Below are 20,247 nucleotides of genomic sequence, written 5' to 3'. Positions count from 1 at the left end.
CTATAATTCTATTAAATGAAGCAGTTGGACAAGTAAAACTAAGTGCCTAAATTTAAGAAAGCACCCTGTTAAGAAAAAGATATAGGCTATTGAACGTTTTCTTTAAAAAGTTCATTATTTAGAATATACAAACTTATTTAAATGATTACAAAATATAACTGAGAAGCCAACCCGTCAAAATTAATTGTTCACCAATTGTGGCAAGTTCTCTACTAAAAGGAAGTTTTCATTTTTCAAAATAAAATTTAGAAAACACAAGAGAAAAACAAGGCAATTGGAAATGGTGTGTAAACATGATTTGAGTGCAAACGCTATATTTTTAATGGATTGTAGTTTGATAGACACAGCTGGGACTTTCAGACATTTAGATGGTACCCATGCACATGTGGAGGTTGCATCTGCGCAATTAGATCCGCTGTAGTAAACGAAGAGCATCTTGATCTATGAATCTTCATTGTCCAGGTTTTCAGAGCTGAGTAAAGAGCCAATGAAATAGCATCTGCTGCTGACATGCTGTAGGCAAATCGTAGCGAATCCAGGTCAAGTAGATCTGAGAAAAATTGCTCAGTCTAGCTTCTGTTTACAATCCTGCAAAAAATACCTAATAAGATCACAAAGCATGGCAGTGCCCATTTACCTTTTCATGTATTTGGCTCTGCATTTCTGGTAAATGAGAGATAAACCTCACAACAAGCTAGAAATTATAATAACATTCAATGAACCTGGCCATTGTTGTGCTTTCAAAACCACCAGCACAAAAAAAATGAAAAACACAAATTATCTACACATATTCATCATACCTAATCTATTCTGCTCACCTCTGCAGGTGGAAGCCCTCCTGCTCCTTGTCGACATTCAGGCAACATCCTCTTACTCTCCTCTGAGCTACACTCGCATGTCGGAGATGGGTTCTGCATCGTCCAGTTACCATTGAGAAAAATGTTCATAACTGATCCAGGGATAAGGGGAGTTATCCATTCAGTACTGCCTTGTGAGCAATGTTCGTCTCTTAGGGGGAAGAGGGGAATGAGGTATGAAATTAAAAAAAAGCAGTTAATACAAAATTCAATGTTAGTCAGACCAGTAATGCATACACTCTTGTCACCACTTTACAGGAGATGTGTAAATGCACTGGAGAGAGAGTACACAGGATTTGTGAGGATGTTGCCAGGGCTGGGAAGATGCAAGTATGAGGACAGACCGAACTAGCTAAATTTCTGACTAAGGAAGATATTTAACATAACTGTGAAGATCTTTGAGGCGCCAACATAAGGAGCAAAGGATGCTTTCTTAATACAGAGAGAGAGATCAAAAAGAAAGGGGTTGAGATTCAAAGTATTTGATGGAAGGATGAGAGGAGGGAAGAGGATTTTATTTTTCACAGAGATATTGGTACAGATCTTGAACTTGTCACCTGCTATTCATTTATTGAGCTAATTAATACGTCCTACGTACTTCCACCACTGCAACTTAGTTTAATTTATCCCTTCTTCAGTTCATTCAGTCCTGATGAAGGGTCTTGGCATGAAACAGTGACTGTTTACTCTTTTCCACAGATGCTACCTGGCCTGCTGAGTTCCTCCAGCATTTTGTGTGTTACTTGGATTTCCAGCATTTGCAGATTCTCTCTTGTCAGTTCATTTAATCCTGCAGCTCTCATCTTATGTCTTTATTGTTATTAGACTTGACTATTGCAACATTTTCCTCTTACGTTCCATCCTCAGAATTAAAAGACATTAAATGCTGTCTCTCTTTCCTAAATCGCAACACATCCTATTCACCAATCGCCTCTGGGTTTGCTAATCATCACTGGATTCCAGATATACAAAAACTCAATTTTAAATGTACTACTTTTGTTTTCAGATCTCTCCTCTGCTTTTGTCCGACAGTCCTCCAGGACATCACTTATATACCTTTATCTCACTTTTTCCTCCTTTAAGATATTCCTTAAAACCTCTTTGACCGAACTTGCTATCTGCATAAATATCTCTTTTTGTTTTACAAAGCTCATTCAAAATTCAGAATGGCTTGTTGTGCCAAAGATAAACACAAACTCAAATTGCTTCTTTCAGAAGCAGTTAACTAAATTATAGCAACATACATCAAAGTTGCTGGTGAACGCAGCAGGCCAGGCAGCATCTATAGGAAGAGGTGCAGTCGACGTTTCAGGCCGAGACCCTTCGTCAGGACTCACTGAAGGAAGAGTGAGTAAGGGATTTGAAAGTTGAAGGGGGAGGGGGAGATCCAAAATGATAGGAGAAGACAGGAGGGGGAGGGATAGAGCCGAGAGCTGGACAGGTGATAGGCAAAAGGGGATACGAGAGGATCATGGGACAGGAGGTCCGGGAAGAAAGACAAGGAGGGGTGGGGTTTGACCCAGAGGATGGGCAAGATACCTCAGAGGGACAGAGGGAGAAAAAGGAGAGTGAGAGAAAGAATGTGTGCATAAAAATGAGTAACAGTTGGGGTACGAGGGGGAGGTGGGGCCTTAGCGGAAGTTAGAGAAGTCGATATTCATGCCATCAGGTTGGAGGCTACCCAGACGGAATATAAGGTGTTGTTCCTCCAACCTGAGGCCGCCTCCTCTACTGTGGAGATGAAGCCACACTCAGATTGGAGGAACAACACCTTATATTCCGTATGGGTAGCCTCCAACCTGATGGCATGAACATCGACTTCTCTAACTTCCACTAAGGCCCCACCTCCCCCTCGTACCCCATCTGTTACTCATTTTTATGCACACATTCTTTCTCTCACTCTCCTTTTTCTCCCTCTGTCCCTCTGAATATACCTCTTGCCCATCCTCTGGGTCACCCCCCCCCTTGTCTTTCTTCCCGGACCTCCTGTCCCATGATCCTCTCGTATCCCCTTTTGCCTATCACTTGTCCAGCTCTCGGCTCTATCCCTCCCCCTCCTGTCTTCTCCTATCATTTTGGATCTCCCCCTCCCCCTCCAACTTTCAAATCCCTTACTCACTCTTCCTTCAGTGAGTCCTGTCGAAGGGTCTCGGCCTGAAACGTCGACTGCACCTCTTCCTATAGATGCTGCCTGGCCTGCTGCGTTCACCAGCAACTTTGATGTATGTTGCTTGAATTTCCAGCATCTGCAGAATTCCTGTTGTTTGAACTAAATTATACTTGTATATGGATTTTAAATTCTCGTTTCACTTAATGTAGAGGAGCTTTAGATCACTGATATGGTTGGGGTCTGATTTAGAACCATCAGCCAATTACATAACATTACTAAGAAAAGTCAATTCCAAACCTCACTAAATGCAAATAGGATATATCAGCAAATAAGATTTCAAGCAGTAAGTCCTTTGGTTTCATGGACTGTATAACTCAATGCTCAATAGGTATAAATTATTGTCAATGTACTTGTATTTAGCACCTTCATGTTTATCGTAATGTACTGATTTTTGAGTTTGCTTTACAGCCCCACGCATAAAAATATAACTGTGGGACTACCAAACTGACATCCAACTAATTCACTGTTCTCATCTTTTGAGTGTTACGTGATGCACTCAGATTGCATAAAGCACTTCATGTATAAACTACCAGGGCAAAATGGGTCTGAAGATTTGTTTAACATGCTTATTATAAATGGGCTATCATCTACAAAATGCACCAAAATAAAGCTGATTAGATAACAAAAACAAACTATCAACAAACATTTCTACTGTTTGGAAGGAACACGGAGGACGGAGATGAGTAGGTGCAACCATTGCATGTTGTTTGAAGGATAGGGTAACTTTACTACAATACTCACAAATTCAAATCATCTGCCATACATGTAGTACCAAATCCAGGGTCACTGAGGAGTGCACTGATCAACGCACGAGTACTGGAATCCTCTGGTATATCATCACTGAAAGAGTTGAAAGCTAAATTAGACAAACAATGTTCACACTGGAGCCAATAAGTTGGTTCATAATCAGCAACTCTAAAGTTCGTTAGCAGTTGATCCAGGTCAACTTGGCACTGCTGCCTGATCCAAAACTCAACAGGTAGGTAGGGGGAAACCCAGCAAAAATTACTGTCACCATCTTCTGTTTACCTGAGAAATGAAAGCTCAATGAGAGAACTTCTTTAAGGTGTTATTGACCTACACAATCCAACATCTGTGTTGGTCTATAACAAACTGCCTGACCTCTTTCAGAATGGCTGTGAGGCACAGAGACTGGCCTTCCCATTCTTAGCTGCTGGAGGGAGAAAGAGGAAGAGCAAGGCCATCACACTTCCTGCTCCTCTTGTGATGTGTTCACACACTAATGGTAAGACTAGATTGGAGCTCATTGTCCTGGTGCTAAAATTCAAAGTACAATATAATATAAAGTTTCAATAGTCACCCAGCCAGATTCATCCATCCATCCAGAGACTAGAGGTTCTTTCATCCAAATGAAGCAAGAATTTTCCCAGTGGCCTCCCCTATTTAGATCACTAGTTCATGATATTACATGAAGACCATCCTGATGTCACCTTGAAACAACAAGCTTCACATACTGAGAATGGAAACATCAAAGAGATCCTGTAAACATGCTGGATGATACGGACTCATACCCAAGCAAAAGTTGGCATGCTCAGAGGGAAGAAACTAGAATTAACTTTTTATCTACAATAATTTGTTTTTATTCCTTAAGTAGGATTAGTGTAGATAGGCATAATAATCGACATAGATGAGGTGCATTCACATACTAACAGACAATGTGACTCTAGCATTTTAAAAAACATCCTGAATTAGGAATTAGAAACTAGTCAGAGTAGTTTAAAATTAAATTATCAATCATGTTGTACTGAACAAGCAAAGTTGAAGGTACATGCATATCCCGGAGGCTTTCTTAGTACGTTTAGAGCTTTTGGTGTGTGTATGTAAGGTTTCCCTCAAGGAATTAAATGGATGTTATGGATTCCATGACTGAAATCACTTACACCACTTATAGTAGGAATGTACTTGGTTGGTTCAACGTCATGATAGCTATATTTGGTTGGCAGAGTGCAGAATAATCTGCACTCCAGAAACTTAGCCCCAAATGTAAATCACTATTCAAGAAATTCTCCTGATATCCTCAAACATTCTGTACTTTAGGATCACCATCAAAATTATAGTGTATTCCTTTCAATGTTGCTGACAAGATCTTGATGTCCGATCAATTCATTCATTGAGTCGGGAGGAGAAGATGGCAGCGCGATGCAGCGCGTGCAGCCTCTCCGGTGAAATGATATCGTATTTGTTAAATGGGGTACCGTGCACAATTCTGATTTGATGGAGACAGCCGTGAGAAGCACGGAGGAACATCTGGAGAAACTTCTGAAATGCCCGGTTTGCTGCCGCTGCTACTGTGCGATTGAGAATCTCCGGAGGGAAGGCCCCAAATCCTCGGCTTTGCCTGCTGCTGGTGACCGGGGTTGGGGTCGAAGCGCTCGGCAGAGATGGCGCTCGGTGCTCGGTGTTGGAGGGCTGGTCGGAGGCTCGAAGTTTTCGGACGACTCAGAGTCGGACTGTGGTCGGGCATGGCAGGGAGAGTTTTCTTCCTTCTCCCGTCTGCATGAAATGTGGGACTTCCGAAAGACTTTGAACTTTTTTTTAACTGTGCCCATGCCCTGTTCTTCATCCAGTTACAGTATTGCTTGCACTGTTGTAACTATATGTTATAATTATGTGGTTTTTGTCAGTTTTTCAGTCTTGGTCTGTCCTGTGTTTCTGTGATATCACACCGGAGGAATATTGTATAATTTCTTAATGCATGCATTACTAAATGACAATAAAAGAGGACTGCGTGTCCTCATAATCTAATGTAATAATCTAATTCTTTATTAAGTTTTCATATTTGGGTGTAGCTGAACCAATTTCTTGAACTACAGGAGTCCTGTTGGGGAAGGTCCTTTCACAGTACTGCTGGGTAGGGTATTCCAACATCTCAACACAGCTGTGAAGAAGGACCAACGCTATATTTTCAACTCAGGACGGTGCGATTGGAGGGGAACCTGTAGATGGTGACACCAGCTGCCCTTTTCCCACTTAGAGGAAGAGTCACAGGTTTTAGCTGTTCTGTCAGAGTAGACACAGCGAATAATAGTGGTGCATTTTGTAGATGGTACACATTGAAGTCACTATGTGCTTGTGGTGGACAAAATTAATCTTCAGAATGATGGATTGGATGCCAAACAGGATGTTTAGTCCTGAGTGCTGTTGAGAGTTGCTGTAGCTTGACTCATCCAGACAAATGGAGAATAGTCTATTCTATAACACATCCGACTTATGCCACATAAATAGCTGAAAGTCAAAGAAGTGTTAGGAATTGTGTACTCGGTGATAGCAATGGCATTAAGTATCTGGGGCAGGTGTTTAATTTCTGTCTTGTTGGAGGTGGTTAATGCCTAGCACTACTTTGGCATGAATGTTACTTGCCACTTATCAGCTTATTCCTGAATGTTGACTGGGTCTTTCTGTATGCAGGCATGAGCTGTTTCCTTTGCTGAGGAGCTGAGAATGGATTTACATATTCAATGAGAAGCAAACATCTCCAGTACTAACCTTATGAAAGAAGAAAGGTCATGTACATAATTTTCTTACAGCATTTAAAAAGCATGTAGCATGCACTTTGTTAATTTCTAAGGAGAATCTAGATGACTAATAATGCAACTTGTTCTTGTAATTTCTTTCTGTGAAATAGCACAACAAAGTTTGATAACCATCATTCATCATTTCATACTCTGGGGAGACGTATACAAGTTGGATACCTAATGAAAGTGTATTGTTCTCCGTACATCCAGGGAGTCAGCTCTAATGATGGATATTTCCCAAATGGAGGCACGATAAGACTGAAGAGTAGAGCAACAAAGACAAACATTGCAGGCAGCACAATCTGGAAAAGATACAAGATAAAGAAGTTGGTTCATTTAGATTTCTATCAAAGGACCATACCTCTTGCAAGCTTAAATTGGATAATCAGTTTATATAGCATTGGCATGCTTTATTGCATAAATTAATGATATACTTAAATAGACCAGAATAATTTATATAGGGACTCACCAACGCAAGTTATTTGAAGTTGCAAGCTTCACTGAGATACCCTAATGGGAAAATCTCTACCTCTGTTTTAACTGGCTCTTGGCAAATTCAGTCCAAAAGAATGGGATTAAAGGCAGAGGTGCAGTTCAAGACCTTTAACATGATTAGCACAGAATGAACCTAGGTAGGTACTACAAAGGTTAGATGTGATGTCATGTTCATTTTGTACGGTGAACACTGATTCCACTTACCAGGTCATTTAGTGTGAGGTTAATGATTACTGTACAGAAGAAAATTGATTGTAATCAGGTTGAAACCAATAAAAGTAATTCTGGAATCATCAGACTAGAAGTGAGACAGAAATTGATGAATGAAAAATAAAATTAAGGATGGTTGTGTTACTGGCCATGCCATTTGATGTTTGGATCCAGATCCCAGCAACTAAAGGCTGGTTGAGGGACTTTAATAAGTCTCTGGTCCTAAGCCAACAGACAAACAACTCAGCCTTAATTTGTGGATATGGCCACATTTTAGAAATTCATCTGAAAAGTTTGCAAGTATAACATCGAACAAAATTGCATTGGTGAGTTTGTGTGTGTTACCCATTGACTGCTCAAGTCCATAAACAGACAACATCCAGGTGAGAGTCAACTATGTAAGCGTATTATAAGAAATCATAGCAAGAGAAAATCAAATAAACTGCTGGTATTGGAAACTGGAAATGGAACAGGGAATGATGGAAATCCTCAATAATTCAGACAGCATCTGTAGAAGGAGAAAGTAAACAGTTCAGGTCTGGGATCCTTGGTCAGAACTGAGAAAGAGTGAAACAAGATTAACACATTAACACTTTCTCTGTGGATGCTGCCCAACCCCTGAGCTTTTTGAGTGATTTTTGTTTCATTTCATCGTAAGAGAAAGATGGTTATGAAGCCATTCCCCAATAAACTTTAGTTGTTTTTGAGGAAGCGGGAAGGGGATGAATATAGAAAAATACACATCTTGCTTCCACAAATAGTAGAACTTTGACTTGCCTGAGCGAAGAGTCCCCTGTGGCTTCGTCTGGCATAGAGAAATCGTTTGATGAACAGAGAGTGGAACTGCTGTCTGGTGAGCTCCCAACCACGCAACTGGTATGAGCCTCTGCCGTCCGCACAATGCATGAAGTCTGTTTCTTTGGATTCTGAACAAAAGTTTAAAGGAAGCTCTTTTATTAAAGAATGATGGAAACTCAGAATTTTTAGCTTAATGAGCTGAACTGTGCTATGAAATGCCAAACTGCCATCACTTCTCTGTGGAATATCAAATGCTGCCAGCTGCTGCTTGCAGGAACATTTTTTACAGTGCTCTGATATTAGTTTCTTCAGAGTCCTACAGAAAAACACAAGCTTACACTAGCTCTTATAGCGTTAGTGCTGGGGTATCCACCTCAAGTATCTGCGGCAGCTTGGACCTGGTGCAGGAAAAATGAATTCATTCATAGACAACAGACAATAGGTGCAGGAGTAGGCCATTCGGCCCTTCGAGCCAGCACCGCCATTCACTGTGATCATGGCTGATCATCCACAATCAGTACCCCGTTCCTGCCTTCTTCCCATATCCCTTGACTCCGCTATCATTAAGTGCTCTACCTAACTCTTTCTTGAAAGCATCCAGAGAATTGGCCTCCACTGCCTTCTGAGGCAGAGCATTCCACAGATCCACAACTCTCTGGGTGAAAAAGTTTTTCCTCAACCCCATTCTAAATAGCCTACCCCTTATTCTCAAATTGTGGCCTCTGGTTCTGGACTCCCCCAATATCGGGAACATGTTTCCTGCCTCTAGCATGTCCAATCCCTTAATAATCTTATATGTTTCAATCAGATCCCCTCTCATCTTTCTAAATTCCAGTGTATACAACCCCAGTCGCTCCAATCTTTCAACATTTGACAGTCCCGCCATCCCGGGAATTAACTTCGCGAACCTCCGCTGCACACAATATAGCAAGAATGTCCTTCCTCAAATTTGGAGACCAAAACTGTACTCAATACTCCAGGTTTGGTCTCACCAGGGCCCTGTACAGCTGCAGAAGGACCTCTTTGCTCCTATACTCAACTCCCCTTGTTATGGAGGCCAACATGCCATTAGCTTTCTTCACTGCCTGCTGTACCTGCATGCTTACTTTCAGTGACTGATGAACAAGGACACCAAGATCTTGTTGTACTTCCCCTTTTCCTAACTTGACACCATTCAAATAGTAATCTGCCTTCCCGTTCTTTCCACCAAAGTGGATAACCTCACATTTATCCACATTAAACTGCATCTGCCATGTATCTGCCCACTCACCCAACCTGTCCCAAGTCATCCTGAATTATCTCAACATCCTCCACACATTTCACACTGCCACCCAGCTTTGTCATCTGCAAATTTGCTAATGTTACTTTTAATCCCTTCATCTAAATCATTAACGTATATTGTAAATAGCTGCGGTCCCAGCACCGAGCCTTGCAGTACCCCACTAGTCACTGCCTGCCATTCTGAAAGGGACCCGTTAATCCCTACTCTTTGTTTCCTGTCTGCCAATCAATTTTCTATCCATGTCAGTACCCTACCCCCAATACCGTGTGCTCTAATTTTGCCCACTAATCTCCTATGTGGAACCATATCAATGGAAAATAATGACTGCAAGTTAGCTGGAAAGTATTAGCTTTTAATTCAAGTTAATTATTTTAAATATTTTAAATTTTAATTATTAATTGTTTCATTGACTTTTAAAAATTCTTGACTGCTTCTGAGAAGTTAGAAACACAGAAGCATTCAAAGTATTGGAGAGAATATCAGCTAAACTTATTGCGGCTTAGTCAAGTCAAGTCAAATTTATTTATAAAGCACATTTAAAAACAACCCATGTTGACCAAAGTTCTGTACAATCCATAGCAGGTAGCTAAAATCACAAATACAAGAAAGACAGATATAAACAACAAGGCACACAGCTTATAGGTACAAAATAAACAACACATGAGCCTAAGCACAAGCCAAAAATCAGCCACATCAGGAAGATTCAAACGCTAGTGAGTAAAGGTAAGTTTTGAGCCTGGACTTAAAAGAGTCAATGGAGGGGGCAGATCTGATAGGGAGGGGAATGCTGTTCCACAATCTAGGGGCTACAACAGCAAAGGCATGGTCACCCCTGAGCTTAAATTTAGATCATGGGACTGCCAGGAGCCCAAGTCAGCCGACCTGAGGGACCTGGAAGTAGAATAAGCTCTGTGATATAGGAGGGGGCCAACCCATTTAGGGCTTTAAAAACAAACAGGAGAACCTTAAAATCAATTCTAAACCATACTGGCAGCCAGTGGAGAGAGGCCAGGATAGAAGTAATATGGTCCCTCTTCCAGGCACCTGTCAGGAGCCTGGCTGTGGTGTTTTGGACCAGTTGCAGGCGGGACAGGGATGACCGACTAATCCCAGTATACAGGGAGTTGGAGTAACTATCAAAGCTCTAATGACTGGGATGATGAAATGTTTTCTGAGTTGGGGTTGTCCCAATCTGTCTTATCGTGACAGAGATGGATGTGGTTTGATTTCAACAATTAACAGAGATATGGATAGACACTTGGATGGGAGGGGTGCTAGGGGGCACACCTATGGTCCACACGCAGGTCAATTAGATTAGGCAGATTACTAGTTCAGCACAGAGCAGATGGTGTCATGGACCTGCTTCTGTGCTGTAGTGATCTATGACTCCGTAACGTCACATTGCACAAAGCTCACAGACTTTGCTCTTTAGGATTGGAACGTTCCAAGCAGTAAGTCAATATGGGTAGATTGGGCAAAGGGAAATACCCATTTGCTATGAAGGATGGTAGTGAGCCAACGGCACTCACCACTGGCCAATGTGGTATCACAAACAAGTTCTGCCTAACCACTTCATAAAATTACCGCAGCATGGGAATGCAAGTCATTGGCTGAATGAAAATAGAAGTTAATTTAACATAGTCATATTCATATTTTATTGATCCTGGGGAAAATTGGTTTTCATTACAATTGCACCATAAATAATAAATAGTAATAGAACCATAAATAGTTAAATAGTGATATGTAAATTATGCCAGTAAATTATGAAATAAGTCCAGGACCAGCCTATTGGCTCAGGGTGTCTGACCCTCCAAGGGAGGAGTTGTAAAGTTTGATGGCCACAGGCAGGAATGACTCTGTGCTGCATCTCAGAGGAATGAGTCTCTGGCAGAATGTACTCCTGTACATTATGTAGTGGATGGGAGACATTGACCAAGATGGCATGCAACTTAGACAGCATCCTCTTTTCAGACACCACTGTGAGAGAGTCGAATTCCATCCCTACAACATCACTGGCCTTACGAATGAGATTGTTGATTCTGTTGGTGTCTGCTACCCCAGCACACAACAGCAAACATGATAGCACTGGCCACCACAGACTTGTAGAACATCCTTAGCATCGTCCGGCAGATATTAAAGGACCTCAGTCTCCTCAGGAAACAGAGACGGCTCTGACCCTTCTTGTAGACAGCCTCAGTGTTCTTAGACCAGTCCAGTTTATTGTCAATTTGTATCCCCAGGTATTGGTAATCCTCCACCATGTACACACTGGCCCCCTGGATGGAAACAGGGGTCACCCGTACCTTAGCTCTCCTCAGGTCTACCACCAGCTCCTTAGTCTTTTTCACATTAAGCTGCAGATAATTCTGCTCACACCATGTGACAAAGTTTCCTACCATAGACCTGTACTCAGCTCATCTCCCTTGCTGATGCATCCAACTATGGCAGAATATGGCAGAACAAAATATTTAATAATATCTTTCTTATATTTAGTAGTAAGCTTTCTTACGTTGCTTTATCATCTAAAATGTCACCCGGTGAGGCTCAGAAGTTCTCTGATGCTTTGTTACTGGCTAATTTCAAGTGTTTCCTGCTGAGGTTGCACTCAGAAGTATCAATGTTAAACTTGCCGGTGGTAATGATAACTCAACTCTGTAAAATAACTCCTGCAGCACTCAGTTCTGGTGCTCTTTGCCCCCCCACCCGCCAGGTACGAGGTATTATCTGGTATCTTCACAAAACAGCTGCCCTGTAGAAGGCACTACAGGGACATCAATAATGCAAAGCCTTAAAATTTGAAATATGAAGAGAACATACTTGAAATACTCAGCAGATTAGGCAGCGATGGTGAAGCAAGAAACAGAAATAAGTCTCTAGTTCAAAGACTATTCCCTAGACTATTTTAAATAAAAGGTGATAGGTGAAAAGTTAACTTTGTTCTTCTTCCTACAGATACTAGCTGACCTGCTGAGAATTCCCAGTGTTTCCTTGTTTTAGTTATCGATTTTTAGACCTGTTTCATACAGCAAGATCAAAAAGGACAAAACCAGTATTTTTTGCTTCCTTTAAACCAAAGAGTGGTGAGCTCTTTGATCTGAGTCTCACCGAGATCAGTCGGATTAAACTTGATATGCACTCAGCTGTACTGCCAATACTTAAAATGCCATTCTTCGAGTAAACATTTGAACATGATTTAACCATTGGGCAAATAGAAAATGTTCGGTGGTCAAAGTACCTTCTCTTCCATGTTTTGCAAATGTCCCTATAAGGCTAACTTCCATTAAAATTATATCTGTTTTATTTAAATCGTACCTTTTGTTCGTACTTTCCTTCTTACTGGCATTTGGGAAGCATTAGGAATAGAGAGACAATGTGTTCAATATAAAACATTCAGAAAATAATTCTAATTTAGTAAACTATATTTTCTCCAAATTTCTTCATATTTGTAGAACAAGATAGATAAATTTAAATTTAGTAATATTTTAATTGTAAATTCATATGTGGCACCTGGAGTTGATGGGAGAAAACAACAAGTAATTTATACGCCTTTTTATTGGGATATTTATTAAGCCAGTGTTTTAGTTTGTGTTTCTGAAGGCATACCTCCTGTTCCTTGGTTGCAATTTTTTTTTTATATAATATCCCTGAGAACCTGATTGCATCACTGTTCTGCCCTCGCCTAAATGATTATGGATAAGCTTAGGTGCTGGGAAGCCACTCAACAATGAGAAATTTGAACTGCCAATCCAAAGGCACACATTAGATTTTCAAGAGAATCACTGGACAGTGACTAGGTTTAACACCATGGGCTGATTCCCCCCCAATTCTTAACCCTAGCTCATGAGCTCACATTTAACATGTACCATCATCGTTGCCTTAGAGGACCGAGAGATGGGGACTGAACATACGGAAATTTTCTGTTCTGGATGGCTCAATTTGGAAACTGATTTAATGAACTTTAATCTGATGAAAGTAACACATGGTACTGAACCAAAAGCTGACTGGGATCATTCAATGTGCGTATTACCTTGTTCTGTATCAGGCAAGTCAAAGTCCCCTTCCTCACTGACAGGCTGGAGTGTATGCTCACTCGATCTTGAACATCTGACTCTTTTAATAGGGACGTTTCCATCTGCAAAATCCCAGAAAATTAAAACTGGCACGTGAAATGATGCAAAGAAAACACAAAGGTTACAAAGTTCATAACAAAACAAATGTATTTCCATTTAATAGCTTTTGAATTTCTGAGAGCATTCTATAGCCCATGAAGTAAGTTTTTGAAGTGCATCCACTTGTAAGATAGCAGGTGAATATGATCTGAAATGGCTGACGTGTCAGCAACAGAAACCAATTTCTTGACTTTTAATTGGTGCAATAACTGGCCAACAACCGCATCTGGTGTAGGATGTAAACCCTGTCTGAATCTAAAATCATCCTGTACTAGCAAAGGAATTGTGGCATGTAATTTCTTCATTTCAAAAACATAGAAACATAGAAAATAGGTGCAGGAGTAGGCCATTCGGCCCTTCGAGCCTGCACCACCACTCAGTATGATTATGGCTGATCATCCAACTCAGAACCCTGTACCTGCCTTCTCTCCATACCCCCTGATCCCTTTAGCCACAAGGGCCATATCTAACTCCCTCTTAAATATAGCCAATGAACTGGCCTCAACTGTTTCCTGTGGCAGAGAATTCCACAGATTCACCATTCTCTGTGTGAAAAAGTTTTTCCTCATCTCGGTCCAAAAAGGCTTCCCCTTTATCCTCCAACTGTGACTCCTCATTCTGGACTTCCCCAACATCGGGAACAATCTTCCTACGTCTAGCCTGTCCAATCCCTTTAGAATTTTATACGTTTCAATAAGATCCCCCCTCAATCTTCTAAATTCCAGAGAGTATAAGCCTAGTCGATCCAGTCTTTCATCATATGAAAGTCCTGCCATCCCAGGAATCAATCTGGTGAACCTTCTTTGTACTCCCTCTATGGCAAGAATGTCCTTCCTCAGATTAAGGGACCAAAACTGCACACAATACTCTAGGTGTGGTCTCACCAAGGCCTTGTACAACTGCAGTAGCACCTCCCTGCTCCTGTACTCGAATCCTCTTGCTATGAATGCCAGCATACCATTCGCCTTTTTCACCGCCTGCTGTACCTGCATGCCCACTTTCAATGACTGGTGTACAATGACACCCAGGTCTCGTTGCACCTCCCCTTTTCCTAATCGACCACCATTCAGATAATAATCTGTTTTCCTGTTCTTGCCACCAAAGTGTATAACCTCATATTTATCCACATTAAATTGCATCTGCCATGAACTTGCCCACTCACCTAACCTATCCAAGTCACCCTGCATCCTCTTAGCATCATCCTCACAGCTAACACTGCCGCCCAGCTTCGTGTCATCTGCAAACTTGGAGATGCTGCATTTAATTCCCCCGTGTAAGTCATTAATATATATTGTAAACAACTGGGGTCCCAGCACTGAGCCTTGCGGTACCCCACTTGTCACTGCCTGCCATTCTGAAAAGGTCCTATTTATTCCCATTCTTTGCTTCCTGTCTGCCAACCAATTCTCTATCCACATCAATACCATACCCCCAATACCATGTGCTTTAAGGTTGCACACTAATCTCCAGTGTGGGACCTTGTCAAAAGCCTCTTGAAAATCCAAATATACCACATCCACTGGTTCTCCCCTATCCACTCTACTAGTTACATCCTCAAAAAATTCTATGAGATTCGTCAGACATGATTTTCCTTTCACAAATCCATGCTGACTTCATCTGATGATTTCACCGCTTTTCAAATGTGCTGTTATATCATCTTTAATAACTGACTCTAGCATTTTCCCCACCTCCGATGTCAGGCTTACCGGTCTATAATTCCCGAGTTTCTCTCTCCCTCCTTTTTTAAAAAGCGGGGTTACATTAGCCACCCTCCAATCCTCAGGAACTAATCCAGAATCTAAAGAGTTTTGAAAAATTATCACTAATGCATCCACTTTTTCTTGGGCTACTTCCTTAAGCACTCTGGGATGCAGACCATCTGGCCCGGGGGATTTATCCGCCTTCAATCCCTTCAATTTACCTAACACCACTTCCCTACTAACATGTATTTTCCTCAGTTCCTCCATCTCACTAGACCCTCGGTCCCCTACTATTTCTGGAAGATTATTTATGTCCTCCTTAGTGAAGACAGAACCAAAGTAGTTATTCAATTGGTCTGCCATGTCCTTGTTCCCCATTATCAATTCACCTGTTTCTGACTGTAAGGGACCTACATTTGCCTTAACCAATCTTTTTCTTTTCACATATCTATAAAAGCTTTTACAGTCAGTTTTTATGTTCCCTGCCAGCTTTCTCTCATAATCTTTTTTCCCTTCCTAATTAAGCCCTTTGTCCTCCTCTGCTGAACTCTGAATTTCTCCCAGTCCTCAGGTGTGCCACTTTTTCTGGCTAATTTGTATGTTTCTTCTTTGGAATTGATACTATCCCTAATTTCCCTTGTCAGCCACGGGTACACTACCTTCCCTGGTTTATTTTTTTGCCAAACTGGGATGAACAATTGTTGCAGTCCATCCATGTGATCTTTAAATGCTTGCCATTGCATATTCACCATCAACCCTTGAAGAATCATTTGCCAGTCTATCTTAGCTAATTCACGTCTCATACCTTCAAAGTTACCCTTCTTTAAGTTCAGAACTTTTGTTACTGAATTAACTATGTCACTCTCCATCTTAATGAAGAATTCCACCATATTATGGTCACTCTTACCCAAAGGGCCTCGCACGACAAGATTGCTAACTAAGCCTTCCTCATTGCTCAATACCCAGTCTAGAATGGACTTCCTTTCCAGCATCCAGTCACATAATTGTGAATAAAATATACACAGCCAGTGCCCATATCTGAGGTTGTTTAATGAACACAGAATGTGCGTAGCTTCCTACAACCAAGGCATAAATGGTGCATGGCTCTTTTGACCCTGCAACTGTAAGACTTGAGCCATATATTACAATAGATTACCCTACATAGTACAACAGAGTGCTGCCAGTGTTACTACTAAAGACAAAATTACATAGGAACAAACGTTTCCGGATGATTACAGACCACGGTAACATTTCCTAACCATCCTGGCAACTACATGACACAATGATGAACATGTCAATCAATCGATTGGTCCAAAACAGGCCAGGTTTGATACAAGGAAAACCCCAGGTTCCACAATTACAAAATTCAATCTTTTTTTTCCCCCTGAAGCTGTTGCAGCACAATTAAGGAAACAATTTAAGTAAGTTAATGAATCTTAGCTAGGTGGGCCATTATCACGTCAGGGGCACAAGGCAGAGACTCACCTTGTTCATTTGCTCTTTATTATTCTATACACTGCCCACCCCCACCCCACCAACTTTCTCTTTCGAGGATTCTCAATGCCATAACTTTATGTGAGAGGCAACAGGGGTTGGCAAAGTCTTTCAAAATGGGCTGCAGCACAGAGAGAAGTAGTACAGCAGAGAAGGCCATTCAGCTGTGTCACCCTGCAAGTTCAGGAGGTCTCAGCCTTGCTCTCTTCCCAAACTCCAGTGTAAGCCAGCAGCCTTTTCCCTCAGGTATTCATATTATCCTTATTTGAAAACTACTATAAAGTTTATTTCCACCATTCTATCTAGCAGTGAATTCCAACACATAAACTACTGCAAAGTTTCTCTACTGCTTAAAATGACACTATACTGGGTTTAAGCTGTAATTCATTTTAGAGGTGGTTCAGAGCTTTTCAAATAACAGAAGTGCAGCAACAAGAAGGCTACTTATACATTGGAAAAAAACAAACATCTGGATGCACACAGCAGGAAAGGCAACATCTAGCTGCAGAAATGATACACTGGTCTTGCGTTTCATCTGGGCTGAAGATTCCTGGCCTTGTGCTTCCCTCCACAGCTGACAACTATCCAACAGTAAACTTGGATTTATTGAAGTTTTGCTGGGGAAGATCAATTTTTACTGAAGTCCTTGGTAAATGCAGGAAGTTTACAATGGGCTTGCTCTGAGCTGTATGAAGAGCTTCCCACTAAAACAATGAAAGCAGATTTAAAACATCAACAGAAACAAAAACAAGTAATCTTTATAAGTTGCTTAAATATCTCAGACTAGATGTAAAAATGCTCTTCACTGACTGATGTCTCGGTTTCAGAATAATTAGCAGGGCAGGGTGCAGAAACTGGTTTCTCATTTGGCAAGGATGGCAAAAGGTGAAGGAATGGAGCAAGGAACGGCGAGGTGGAGGGGTGTTGTTGGATGGTGGAATGTAAGAACAATCCAGCACAATGCTTGAAGTATCAATACATCAGCAATGGCCAATCCAAAGATTGATGTTGGCTTTACATGACTTACTGTACAGTCTAGATATCATGTTATAAAGCATAGGATTCAAATTACTTTATCAACTGCTTTCTTCATGTGCCTATCTGCCTTCCAAGGTTTCATTATGAATACCTCAGCACCATCCCATGTACTACTCACCTTGTTCGCTCCTCTGATTTCTCTGTTCTGTGACTCTGTTATCCTCTTTAACATTGTACCACTTAGGTTGAACAGTTCTTCCTTATTAATCCAACCAAAATTCATCAACTCAGACATTTTCTGCAGTGAATTTCATCTTTCATGTCTGCCCATTTTATTTTTCTATGTTCCCTTTAAATCTAATTGCTATTTTCCTTCATGTTCTAACATTCAGATTCATGCAGTTTCCAGCAGAGGTCACTGGCTAGTGAACTAGAGATGGGGCCCAGATATTCTTTCTGTCTCATCCCTGGTCTGAGGCATCTTCCAATTTTTCTGAGACGAGCTAACATGAAACACTTGGCATCAAGAAAAGGGGGTTGAAATGGCCATATCTAAATTAAAAAATAATTTTTTTTTGTGAAAAATAAAGGAGATCTGAAGTGTTAACTTTTAAATTACCTGCAACATCGCTGTCCACTCCTGTATCTTCAGCCACTTTGAGAAAAATCTAAAAGACACATCATAAGTCAAAATGCAGCAATCCTACACAACTTCCACATTCAATATACTCAACAAAGACAAAAATTGAAAATAATGAAACCATGTAAGAGGTGATGAAACATGGATAAGATAATACAAGGACAGGAGATGGAGAATAGCAATTTAATCTGCATGTCACATAATGTTAAAGGTGATAATAAAAAAAACAGTAATTCCAGTAACTGCATGCTCAGCTCTGACAGAACTTGGAATGAATAATCAAAAGCAAAATAGAACTGATATGGGAAATCTGAAATAAAAATAAATAAGGTGATGGAAAGTTGGAGTGGGATGGAAAATTTAGATACAGGCAATCAGAAGCTTCGGTCATTCTTGGTAACTGGTCAGAGTGTTTCTAAAGTGCTCTTACAATCTGCATTTCATCTCCACAAGGTATAGATGGCAATACTGTGAGCACTGAATACAGGATACCAACTCTCAAGAAATGTACACAAGCTGCTAATTTACTTGAAAGAGTTTGAGGCACTGGACTATGGACAGGGAGGAAATGAATGTGCAACTGTTGCATTGCCCGTGATTGAATGGGAAAGACATAGGGAAAGTTTCCTTTGTAATGGTGAAAGGGGACAGTATTTGGATTTGGTGATGATATCGCACAGGAGATGCTGGAATAAACAAAAGATGATCCACTCAGTATGGGGAGTGGTGGGGCAGAAAGTAAAGACAATGGGAACATATTGTCGTGTTGAGAAGGGGGATAAGAAGTAAGAAAATGACATGGACATGGGTCAAAAATCTCGTCAAAGATGGTTGAAAGGGACCTCAAATTAAATAACTCATCAAAAGCGAATTATAAAACTTAATTTCCTTATCCTCATTATTCTCCCTGTACTTTGATCTTCTGCTCGATGATATTGTACCTCCTTCCTCGTGAATAAATTGATTGTCCATAAAACAACAGTGACTATGCTTCAAGAACATGATGGGTGGCATATAAAATTAAAGTTCAGTTTTTCGGTTCCAAGGACAACTCACAAGAGGTTATAGCTCTGTTCTCCAATAAAACAAAGCTTTCTCTTCAGGACAACAACCTGTGGTTATGTAGCTCCGATAGTAAAGTTAGTGTCCAAGATACTTCACAACGAAGCAAACGTTATGAGCTAAGCAAAATTTGACAAGTCCAATCCAGGTGAGTTAACGATTGCTTAAAGACATGCTTTTTAAAAGAATCATCTTAGAGCAGTAGAAAAAGGAGAGGTAAAGTTTTAAGGAATTAATTCCAAAATTTAGGAGTTGATAGCTGGAGATGATGGTTAAAGTTAGGAATCCACAAAAGGCCTGAAAAGGAGGGCTCCAGAGGTTGTTGGGAGTTGTAGGCAGTGAGGTGGTTAAAGTGATAGAAGCAACTAAACCATGAAAGAATTTGAAACAAATATTAGAGTTCCAAAACTGAATGCCAAGCTGTTGCCACACTTCAGCCTTCTCCTCACGTGCTGACCTCTTCAAGGGTGGTGTCCGAGATACCATAACTGGAAATTCCGAGCTCACAGAGATGGTTGTCCAGTTCCTGGAAGAGTTCCACAAATGCACCATCTTTTGCCCCAGTATAGGGTAAAACATATGTCATTTCATGGCCAAAATCTTCCACCAAACGAGTATCAGAAACATATTTCTGCACCAATGCTAAAACAGTTGACACATCTGAAAAATACAAAATCAAAAGACGTGAGAGTCACAGCCTGAACCACTGCCTGCAGTTTATTTTTCATTCAGGGCCACTCCTTACCCAGTTTTAGCAATGAAGGTGGTTCACCTTAATGAAACTGAGAATGGGATAAGCAAAAGGGACTAGATACTAACTTAGTAGGTGAACACAGTTGCAGCAAGAAGACATCTG

At 40.9% G+C, this 20,247-nt stretch overlaps 1 protein-coding gene across 2 annotated transcripts in view; it reads right to left on the bottom strand.

Annotated features, from left to right (window-relative positions):
- The window catches only part of LOC134337480 (phospholipid-transporting ATPase ABCA1-like), a 214,183-nt gene that overhangs the window by 53,851 nt on the left and 140,085 nt on the right, over nucleotides 1-20,247 (bottom strand). The window contains exons 25-32 of one of the 2 annotated variants that reach the window (XM_063032530.1): nucleotides 19,849-20,051; nucleotides 18,309-18,357; nucleotides 13,376-13,480; nucleotides 12,661-12,684; nucleotides 8,046-8,194; nucleotides 6,741-6,865; nucleotides 3,769-3,867; nucleotides 819-1,008 (exon numbers count right to left, since the gene is read on the bottom strand). In XM_063032530.1, coding sequence (XP_062888600.1) covers nucleotides 819-1,008; nucleotides 3,769-3,867; nucleotides 6,741-6,865; nucleotides 8,046-8,194; nucleotides 12,661-12,684; nucleotides 13,376-13,480; nucleotides 18,309-18,357; nucleotides 19,849-20,051 — 944 coding nt within the window. The remainder of the gene's footprint in view (nucleotides 1-818; nucleotides 1,009-3,768; nucleotides 3,868-6,740; nucleotides 6,866-8,045; nucleotides 8,195-12,660; nucleotides 12,685-13,375; nucleotides 13,481-18,308; nucleotides 18,358-19,848; nucleotides 20,052-20,247) is intronic. The other variant, XM_063032531.1, reaches the window with a different exon arrangement.

Source organism: Mobula hypostoma, chromosome 24 (genome assembly GCF_963921235.1).
Source record: "Mobula hypostoma chromosome 24, sMobHyp1.1, whole genome shotgun sequence".
Lineage (NCBI taxonomy): Eukaryota > Metazoa > Chordata > Chondrichthyes > Myliobatiformes > Myliobatidae > Mobula > Mobula hypostoma.
This window is presented reverse-complemented; position numbering and strand designations above follow the sequence as displayed.